The 10,695-nt window shown below is 45.2% G+C and overlaps 2 protein-coding genes and 1 non-coding gene across 11 annotated transcripts in view; 2 read left to right on the top strand and 1 right to left on the bottom strand.

The window, feature by feature from the left end:
* Positions 1-286, bottom strand: part of SUGP2 (SURP and G-patch domain containing 2) — a 24,128-nt gene extending 23,842 nt beyond the window's left edge. For all 8 annotated transcript variants that reach the window (XR_001516569.2, XR_003045145.1, XR_003045146.1 and 5 more), the window contains exon 1: positions 174-286. The gene's annotated coding sequence lies outside the window, so the exon portion shown is untranslated. The remainder of the gene's footprint in view (positions 1-173) is intronic.
* Positions 208-10,695, top strand: part of ARMC6 (armadillo repeat containing 6) — a 13,382-nt gene continuing 2,894 nt past the window's right edge. For both annotated transcript variants that reach the window (XM_006904332.3, XM_015586756.2), the window contains exons 1-4: positions 208-345; positions 4,553-4,722; positions 5,027-5,109; positions 9,127-9,700. In XM_006904332.3, coding sequence (XP_006904394.1) covers positions 4,587-4,722; positions 5,027-5,109; positions 9,127-9,700 — 793 coding nt within the window. In that variant the 5' untranslated portion in view covers positions 208-345; positions 4,553-4,586. The remainder of the gene's footprint in view (positions 346-4,552; positions 4,723-5,026; positions 5,110-9,126; positions 9,701-10,695) is intronic.
* Positions 6,406-6,524, top strand: LOC112477153. Its single transcript, XR_003045338.1, has one exon. It is a non-coding gene; the product is annotated as a 5S ribosomal RNA (ribosomal RNA).

A 10,695-nucleotide genomic window follows, 5' to 3' on the forward strand; every position in this document is an offset into this window, starting at 1 on the left:
ACAGGCACAGGCGGCTGCCGCCGCGCCCTGTTGCGCAGGCGCACTGCCCGTTTCTTCAGGGCGGACTCTCCTGAGAAATATTTTTTTGTTGGGGGAGGTGACAACAGAGAACAGCCCGGAAAAAAGCAGCAGAGACGTCGCCGTTGCGCACTTATTGGCTCTCCTGGCTTTACCTGCGTTCGCGGTTACCCTAAGTCACTCAGGGTGCGGTTCGCCTAGCTGAGGGAGGATAGGCGAGCGGCGCAAGCGCGCCTGCGCGCCTACGGCGGCCGGAAGGGGCCTGAGGTGGCGCTGCCGGTGACAGACGCTGAGCCCCACCCTTTCTCACGTGGCCGAGAAAACCGGGTGAGAAGGGGCAGCCGCCGAGATCTCTCGCGCGCGGGGCGGGGAGTGGGCGCTGCAAGGTTGGGCTGGTGACCGTGTGCCGTCCCGGGGACTTGGTTTTGGGGAAACAAAACATTCGCAGAATCCTCCCGGGGACAAAATCCTCCACGTCACTGGCCTCCGCTTTCTTTTCATTTTTTTTTTTTTTTCATTCATTCAGTACTTGTGTACTGACTGAATCCCTGTTGCGTCCCCAGCCCTGTCCTAGAAAGTGGGGAGAAGGTAAAGAACAAAATGGACTGGGCCCAGCTCTCATGGAGGTTTAATTTCGTTGGGGATGAGGCTAGACAGTACAAACAAATAAATGAACCAAGTCGCTCCAGGTAGAGATAATATTCAAATATGGAAGGAGAGCTGGGGCTGTTTTAACCAGAGTGATTATGAAGGATGTCTCTTGGATAGCTGAGAAGGTTGAGAAAGAAGCAGGGAAGCACAGGTGTGGAAGACTAGGCAGGAAAAGCGCTTGTTAAGAAGACTGGTTTTTGTTGTGAGAGGGTTGGGACGGCCACTGCAGGATTTTTAGCAGGTGACTAAAGTGGTCTCTGTGGTGCATAGATGTGCAGGGTGTGGCAGGGAGGAAGCAGGCAAGGCCACCCATTGGGGAGGACAGTGCCTGAATCGGTGAATGTGGCGGGTGGAGGAAGATGAGAAATTATTCACAGTCCCCGATGTTTCCGCGCACCATTTTCTTGATGAGCAGAACCCTGGCTGTCAGTTGGAGGTCTTGCTAATTCCCTTCTTTCCCCTCAACACATTGGACCCATCGTAGGGGCTGCTAATTTCTCCCCGCTCCTGGCTCCGTCTCTTCCCCAGGTGGCTCTCAGGATGACCATCTTCAGACACCATCTTTCTCATGCACTCTAGATGGATGCTTTCATCCCCCCACTCAGCCTCATGCCAGACCTAGGAGATCCCAAAAGACTATAGGGGTGGTCCCAGAGCCAGACACTGATCTCCCCAGCTCAGGGAACTCAGGGCTGGGTAGAGGGAGGTTTATGGGGTAGGGTAGGGGATGCTGAGCAAGGCCAGAGAGCACAGGCTCTATCTGAGTGGCCAGGGAAGCTACCCAGGAGGAGGCAGCCTAGAAGTGCTGACAGAAGCTCCTCAGAGGACCCAGGTAGAGGAATGGTGTTAATGAGGCAGGTTTGCCTGATGGCCAAGCCTCTTACTGCCTGTATGACTTCTGGCAGTTTCTTTCTGAGTTTCAGATTCATCTGTAAAGTAGGCATAATAGCAATTCCCCTTATAAGACCCTGCCTCTGTGACAGAATGGCCACTCACTGGGTCTGAAGCACAGCCACTGCGATGGAAGCAACATCAGGTGGCAGAGCCAGGAGCAGAGTCCCTCCAGTGGCACCATCACTAGCCTGGACTCCCCACTGAGAAACTCCCCACTGAGAAACTTTCGAAACAGAAAATTCTTAATATTGTTTTTCACCTTTGACCTTGAAAACCCTTAGCAACTCCTAAACAGGCTCCCTGTTCTGGGACAGAAAGGAGTGGGGAACTATTTGCAAGGGAGCAAGGTGGACTGTTTGATACCCTTAAGCTCCCCACCTTCACAAATATACTGGCCATATTACCTCCTAAGCACAAAGGAAAGGAACTAATTGGTAATATTTATTGAGCTTTTACTCTATGCCAAATCCTGTTCTAAGTGCTTTTTAGGAATTAACTGATCGAATTTTCACTATTGTCTTATGAGGTAAATTCTGTGTTTATTATCTCTGTGTCACTCGTGAAGGAATCGATGAACAGTAAGGTTAAGTGGAAGACCTGAGATTTGAGTTCCCCTGTGGGCAGTTGGCCCCAGATCCTGTCCTCCTTCCCCTGGAGTGTTTGCACAAACACAGATGGAATATTCACATCCTGTGCTACTTCTATAAAGAGTGTGGGCTAGAGTGGCCTATTTCTCACATGGCCCATATTTGCACTCAGATTTTTGCTACATTCCCATACTGCTGTCCTAGTACCCCCGTAACCTTGTCCCCCTAACACACTTTATGTGTTGTGTGATTCTGGAATGGACCCAGGACCTAAAAAAGACATTGTTTTAAAAGACCGTATAAGACAATTGAGGAAGTTGATCGGGGACCATACATTAGAAAATCATATCAGTGTTAAATTAACTTCCCTGAGTTAAATTTCAGGTATGTCCATCTGCCCTCAATTTCCTATAAACTGGTCATTAGCTCAAAAATTGCGTTGTTTAGTATGGTAGCCCCCATCACTTGTGGCTATTTACATTAAAATGAATTAAAATTAAGTAAAAATACACGTTCAGTTCTTCAGTCGCACTAGCTACATTTCAACTCCTCAATCCCACATGGATAGCACAGATCCGTAACACTGTTGTTGCACAGAGTTTTACTGGATGTGTGGTCAGATTGAAATCTGAGGTTTTGGCAAGATTTCACAGGTGCATTTCATTCTGGTCAGGAGGCAAGTGGTGTTAAGTTTCTCTTTCGATAACATGAAATCATACAGTCATGCAGTGGACACAGGTACTGTTCACCTGATCTCTGATTCACCATTAGTTTTACACCTTGTGGTTTTGCAGCCTGCAGGGATTATTGTCTAGATTTGTCCTGTTTGGTCAATTAGATGAAATTCATCTACGGGGCAGAACTTTCCCTCATCCTCTCTATATAACCTGGTACCCACTTGTGTGAGGGAAGCAGGATAAATGCTGGATTCTTTACTTGCCACTTTTTAGAATGAGCTGGGTTTGTTTTAGTACTATTATGAATGCATAGATTTTGATTTTGATATCGATTGTTTTTTTTTTAAATGCTCACTTATCCCATCTTTAGCTAGTGGGCACCCCTTAGGGTTTGTTCCTAAGTCCTTTTATAGGACTCAGTGGTCTTTAGAAGCTTCCTTGCATCCTGTTCTCACAAGATGCTCCAGGTTCCTCTGGCCCATTTCCTGCCCAGACCTGGAACCAGCCATTCCTCCAGGAGCCCTGGTTATGGTATTTAGAGTCTATAGTTGGTGTTTAGGGTGCCCATTGCTGCTGTGATATCATTTCTTCTAGGCATTTTCAGTTGATAAAACAAGAAAACTGTGAGGTTTTTTTTTTTGTTTGATTAAGAGGATATAATGAGCGTGTTGATACTTCCAATTTAAATTTAGGAATTCTGAGTTTTTACTTCTTTGTTTTTCTTATAATTTTCTTTTATGCTGGTTCCTAATGACATAAACATTGTTACTTATTTACTACATCTATGATAGTTTCAGAATAACATTACTAATATTTCCAATAACATGATTAGTGGAAACTGTTGAAGATTCTCTTTTGTATTTCATACTACCCTTAGCGTATATTCCAGTGAGAATATATGGTTCTATCTATCACTGTGTTTTAAAATCACATGAAGTGATCTGATAGGTGCAGAGACACTATTAAACTCATGGGCTTCATTTTACTCTTGCTTTTTAGGGATTGTTTTTATTTTTATTTTGGTTTATATTGGTTTATTTCTTTTCCTAACCACATAAAGCATTTACCTGGGTTCCAAATTCAAACCTGTAATACAAGGTACATTCAGAGAGAACAATCCAGCTTCTATTCCTTTTCTTTACCACCTTTTTTTTTTTTTACCTCCCCTTACAGGTAAGTATTTCCATTAGTTTTTGAATTATCCTTCCTTTTTATTTACTTTTTGTTTTTAATTTTATTTTAAAATTTTATTAGTATAACAGTATACTATTATAACATTATTTTATGTAATTATGCACAAATGTAACTATATAATAAAGTAATATGTAATTGCATATAATGTATGTAATATATTATAATTATATAACATGACTATATTATAGAATTACATATAATACTAGTTTATTATTTTATATAATGTTATAGTAAACCATAATACTATTAAGCTATTTTATTTTTATTGCAATTTTTTTATATTATTATAAGGAAATACATTATATTAACAGTACCTTTTCTTATAAAATGTAGTAAACTACCTCTCCTCTTCTGTACTTTTAGAAGTTCTAGGGATGTTGGGCTATCACCCTATCCTATGATCCAAGTTGTAAGAATTTTTCCAGGGTGGTCATACAGCTTCAGCCCCAGTAGATCCTCCTTAAATTGTGGCCAGACTCCCAGCTTCCCTCATGCCCTTGATGAAGCTTTCTTCTCACCTTAACTTTTTAGCTCAGGAGCATCTGTCAGGCGCCTGCAGCCCCACATGGGAGGAATGAAGATGGCCTCCAAGCACATCACCCAGGAGACCTTCGATGCAGCTGTTCGTGAGAACATTGAGGAGTTTGAGATGGGGCCAGAGGAGGCAGTTAAAGAGGCCGTGGAGCAGTTTGAATCACAAGGTAATGTGGTGCAGCTCTGTCCCATTGCTGGTTTGGCTGTTTGCCTGACAGTTCCCTCTGGTCCATGGCTCTTATTGTGCAAGAGTGCTGTCCTGCTGTGGCTCCATCTCACCTGGTGTGGCAGCCCTGGGCCCCTTTACTTCTCCACACTCTGCCCCAGGCAGGCTGGACACCTGCTCCCACCTTGCTGGCACCTACCCTCTACTTGCCTGGATCTTACCCAGACATCTACAGGGCTGGATCCTTCTAGGTGGGTCTCATTTTAATTGTCACTTCCTTCCTGATTCCCCTACCCTCCCCGCAGGGGTTGATATGAGCAACATTATAAAGATGGTGCCCAAAGTCTCTGCGGATGGACCCCAGGAGCCCACACATGCCATCCTGCAGGTAGGAGGGGGCAGCCCATGTGGGCCGGGCTGATCTTACACGCGTGGTTCTATACCCATCACCTTGTAACAGTCTGTCAGGGGCACCTTTCCCCTGGTTCCCAGAGAGCAGATGCAGGCTCTATAGGTCAGGGCCTGCCCAGCATGTGCAGGCAGGCCTGAATTTGCAGCCAGGGCTCCCTGAGTCCACATCCAAGGCCTCATGGGTGGGCAGCACTTATGATTGTCCCTGGTGTTAGGAGCTTTGGGGTAGAGGGCACCATGGAGGAGCCTCTCTCTGGCCTTTCTACCGATGAGTTTGCTCAGAAGGAGTGGGATTATAGTAAGGCTGTCACCTATTGAGCACTGACTGTTTACTGGCACATTGCATCCTGTCCCCTTAGCATTTAAACTGGCCTGTAGAATAGGTAATGTTGTCCCCTAATTACTGATGGGAAAACAGAGGCTCAGAGCCTGCCCTTGCTCTCCAGTGACCCAAACAAGGAAAATACAGCTCACAGAGGTTAAGACTTTTCATTAAGGTCATCTATCAAACTGTGGTAAGCTGTTGGTAAAACAGCAGAAACTTCTAGTGTTTATTGAGAATAGGTTTTGGACTCACTTCTGTGCAAGGTGCTTTTCTTGTGCTATTAGTTGTTCTCTCAAATACACTTGCAAGGTTGGGATTATTATCCCCATTTTACAGATGGGGAAATTTAGATTCAAAGAGAATAAAATGACTCTCCTGGCAGCGAGAGAGTGTAATAAAAGAGGAAGTTGGAGGAGACAGCCCTGGGTATGATCCCAGCTCTAAGTCAGGGTGCTTACTTCTCCTTGTCATCAGGGTCCCCACCATCTCCTGCCTTTCAGAGGTTTTATGAAATCATCTAATTGTTTTCTTTGCCACTAAGGATGAATGTATTTTAAAATGAGCTTGTCTTGTGGTTCATCTTTTTTTTTTACTGATTTGTAGATGCCCTTTATATATGAAGGATCTCAGTAACAATGGTCTCTAGCAATCATCGAGTACTTCTGAAGTGCTCTGCATTGTGGTAAATGTTTAAAATGAGTTATCTCAACCTGTGATTAGTCTATTTTGCTGATCAAGAATCTGAAGCTTCTCAAGAATAAATAATTCTCCTATAGTCACAGCCAGTGAGGAGCAAAGCTGGGACCCAGACCCTGGTCCCTCTCCCAGGGAAGCCAAGCTCAGAGAATAGCTCAGCTGTTTTCTACCAGCAGTATAGGAAACTCCTTGTTTGTTTATAGCTTTTGCTCTTTTATTCTTCTTAATTTTACTTTTAAATTTTTATTTTTTGTCTACGGCCATGCCACCCTGAACAAGCCTGATCCCATCTGATCTCGGAAGCTAAGCAAGGTTGGGCCTGGTTAGTACTTGGATGGGAGACCACCTAAGAAGACCAGGTGCTGTAGGTGTAAAAAAGAAAAAATAAGATAGGAAGGTGACAAGGTCCTCTCAATCTATGAGGTCAACCAAGGGTTGCTTTGCCTAAAAAAAAAATAAAATTATATAAATAAATAAATAAATATTTATTTTTCATTAGAGAAGAACATGAATATATTTTTAGCATAAAAGATTCAAGCAATACTCAAGCATTTATAGTAAAATCTGAAAGTCTCTGTTCTGTACATCCACCAGCCTCCTTCTTACCCTTCCCTGGGGATGATGTCACACACATTGGTGTTCACATCTCCCAGCCCTGTTCCTACCTTACAACTGAACCAACCTCTTCTCACATGCCCATGGCACTGTTGACTTCTGCTTATGTGTCTCAGTTCTGATGCACAAAAAATGCTTATCTGTGGAGGGAAAAAAGATACAACTCAGTGACGCCTTTTGAAATGAATCTAATAGAGTTATGAAGTTTGTTGCAAACAGACTTGTAAAAATAAAACCAAGATGAAGTGTTGGAACTCTGAGTAGAAAGTGAGCCTGGCCAGTTTTATATGTGGGAAGTGCAGAATAAAAGCTGCCAGTCAGAGAGAATGACTGTAGGGTTTGTAAACAAAGCCCTGTCACCAAGCAGAGTTGTCACAGGTGGAACACAGCTGGCTCTGCCACATCCACGTTAGCAATTGTTCTCTGCTCAACTAGCCTGCTGAGTGTCAGGTTGCAGGCAGTACCTAGCAACCATGAAGACAACAGATCAAGAAGAGATTTCTCATAAATCTCTTTGATGGATACCAGTGTGCAAATATTGGTTGTTTCTTATCCTCTCTTATCTAACTAAACATAGAGTAATTGTAACTCAAGTAGTGTGCGTTATCAATGGCATTTGTGTCATATGCTTTTCAAGTTTCTTGCAGGGTTCCTGCTAAAATGCCACAACCTCCATTTGTTTGTTTGTTTGTTTTTATGGTAAAATAGTCAACATAAAACCTACCATTCTAACCATTTGTACGTACACAGTTCAGTGGCATTAAGTACATTCGCATCATTGTATAGCCATCACCACCATTCACGTTTAGGATTCTTTTATCTTCCCAAACTGAAATTGTCTCCATTAAACACTAACTCCCATTCCCAACTTCCCCAGCTCCTGGCATCCACCATCTACTTTATGTCTCTATGAATCTGACTACTCTAGAGACTGCATATAAGTAGAATCATATAATACTTACTTTTATGACTGGCTTATTTCACTGAGCATAATGTCCTCAAATTCATCCATGATGTAGGATATGTCAGAATTTTTTCCTTTTTATGGCTGAATAATATTCCATTGTATGGATGGACCACATTTTGTTTATTAATTTATCCATTGATGGTCACTTGGGTTGCTTCCACCTTTTGTCTATTTTAAATAATGCTGCTCTGCACAAGGATTTTCTTTGAGACCCTGCTTTCAGTTCTTTTGAGTGTATACCCAGAAGTGGGTTTGCTAGATCATATGGTAACTATACTGTTTTCCAAAGAAGCTGCACCATTTCACATTCCACCATCAATGAACAAGGGCTTGAATTCTCCACATTCCTGTCAACACTTGTTATTTTGATAGTAGCTACCTTGAAGGGTGTGATGGTATCTTATGATTTTGATTTGCGTTTCCCTGGTGATTAGTGATGTGGAGCACATTTTCCTGTGGTCATTGGCTACTCATGATTCTTCTTTAGGGGAATGCCTATTCAGGTTTCTGCTCTGGTTTTAACCTATTCTTTAATATTCAGTTTCATTGTAACATATACTCATTTAAGTCCACAAATTTGGCTCAGTGAGGGTTGGCTAACAGGCATTCTCGCCTTTCAAGGTAGTCAAGCAAAATCAAAGGCGTTTGGGCTGATGGCATTTGTAAAATCACCCTCACTGGGTGGGGTGCATATGACTTCAGAAACTCCAGGGGTGCAGATTCGCCTTGGGCTCCTGCTAAGACAGGCCCTGAGGTCATGGAGTTGAATAGCAGCTAGACTTGTCTGTACTATTCAGATTGTTTTTTCTCATCATTATTTTTTCCCCCAAGGTCTTAGAGTTGAATTTGAGTGAATCAACAGTGTGGTTTTATTTGGCAGATGCTCAGTAAATATCTGTGGAATGAATGAGAGAGACAAACAGGAGACATGTGGTGTGAGCAGATCTGGTGAAGGCAGCTTTTGTCTTTGGAGAGCTGGCCATTGGAGAGTGTGTTGGTTAGTTATGACCACATAATAAGCAACCCAAAAATTAGCCATTTCATTGTTTCTTATAGTTACACTGGGTTGCCTGAACTCAGCTGGATGGTTCTCCTGTTAGTCTCACGTGAGGCCACTCAGGCAGTGGCAACCAAGGCCAGATTGTTTAATATCTCTGCACTCATGTGTGTGGCTCCTTGGCAGGGACACTAAGAGGTCTAGGCCTTTCCCTCTATGTGGCCTTTGAATCTCCTAGAAGCATAGGTGTGGGAGCTGCCACCTTTGGAACTGGCCCCACAGAACTTCTGGTGCAGGCCCAAACCCCAGAGGTGGGATCCTATAGAAGTGCAGCACTGTTGCTGTGGCCCTCTTTGGGCAGAGCTGACACTGAGGTTTCTCTCGTGTTCCCTAGGCCCTGGACAACCTGCAGGAATCTGTGGCCTGCTCTCACCCCCAGGAGGTATCAGCACACCTTGCCCGCTTTTGCGAGCAGTGCAAGCAGAATAAGGCCTGCCGCTTCCTGGCAGCCCAGAAGGGTGCCTACCCCATCCTCCTCGCTGCCTGGAAGCTGGCTGCAGTGAGTGACCAGGGCCTCCTGCTGCAGGCCCTCAATGCCCTGTCAGCCCTGATTGACAGTCAGCCCGATCTCCTAGACACCCAGGGCCTGAAGCTGCTGGTGGCCACGCTGGCCCAGAACACCGAAGTGACGGATCTAATCTGCTCTGGGATCCGCTGTGTACGCCATGCCTGCCTGAAACACGAGCAGAATCGGCAGAGCCTGGTGAAGGCTGGCGTGCTGCCCCTGCTGACTGGCGCCATCACCCGGCATGGCCACTGTGCTGATGTGGTCAGGGAGGCCTGCTGGGCCCTCCGCATCATGACCTTTGATGATGACATCCGTGTGCCCTTCGGCCATGCCCATGACCATGCCAAGATGATTGTGCAGGAGAACAGAGGCTTGAAGGTGCTCATCGATGCTGCCAAAGGTAAGAGAGCAAGAGTTAGAGTTAGAGCTTAGGACTGTTTCAGGCATGCTTGGCTCTAGGCTCCACTTGACTTTCTTAGCTTTGTCCTACCTACATGGCAGCCCTTGTGGAACAATATTCTTACTCCTAGTTGTTCTGGGAGAGGTCCAGGCCAGTACTCACTGGCCAAGACCAAGTCCTGTGCCTATGTCTGAAGCCATTTGAGGAGGCAGCTTGGCTCTGTCCAACCACAGATTGAGAGTGGGGTAGGGAGAGCTCCCCAAAGGGAAAAACAAAGGTGTTTCTCAAAGATGGGGGAAATGTTGCCAGCACTCACTGTGACCAGTCCCAGGTGGCAGTTTACACTTTGGGTGACACTTGGCCACAAATTCTTATTCATGTATATGTTTTTGACTCGGATGACAGTCAGATCTCAAAGCACCAGCCCCCTGTTCACTGCACCCACCAGAAAAGGCCTGTCTGGGGTTCAATGCACAGAATAAGCTAGAAGAATGCACAGAATAAGCTAGAAGAATGAGTTCCCTTTCCTAGCCTGCTTGTGGCTCTGGCTCCATGGCCAGGCCTGTGTGTAGGTTGCCAGCCCTGTTGGCCAGGGATGTGGGCCTGCCTCAATCTCCCCTCCACACCCCCAGAGAGGGTTTCCAGTTGCGCTTAGAAAGGTCATTCCCACTCCAAGACTGTAAAAATAGTCTTGGATGTTTTATTATAGCACTATTATGGTTTTCTTTTTTTAGGTGATACCGTCAGTTGGTCTGGAATTTATCTGGGGCGTAGTAAGTTGGTGAGGCGGGAGCAGGGCCCCTCTTGTGTCTTCCCCAGCAGCCAGCAGGAGGCACTGCAGGTTTGGGCAGCCCCTGGTATTCACTAAAGCTCTACTGGGTCAGGCAGCCACCAGGCCAAGGCAGAGAGTAGAGCAAGATCTGCACCAGAACCACTAGCTCTGAGCCAGAGCAGTGGCTGGTCCTCTGCCCCCTTCTTATTCCCACAGTGCCTCT

The sequence above is a fragment of the Pteropus alecto genome, unplaced genomic scaffold (assembly GCF_000325575.1).
Source record: "Pteropus alecto unplaced genomic scaffold, ASM32557v1 scaffold160, whole genome shotgun sequence".
Lineage (NCBI taxonomy): Eukaryota > Metazoa > Chordata > Mammalia > Chiroptera > Pteropodidae > Pteropus > Pteropus alecto.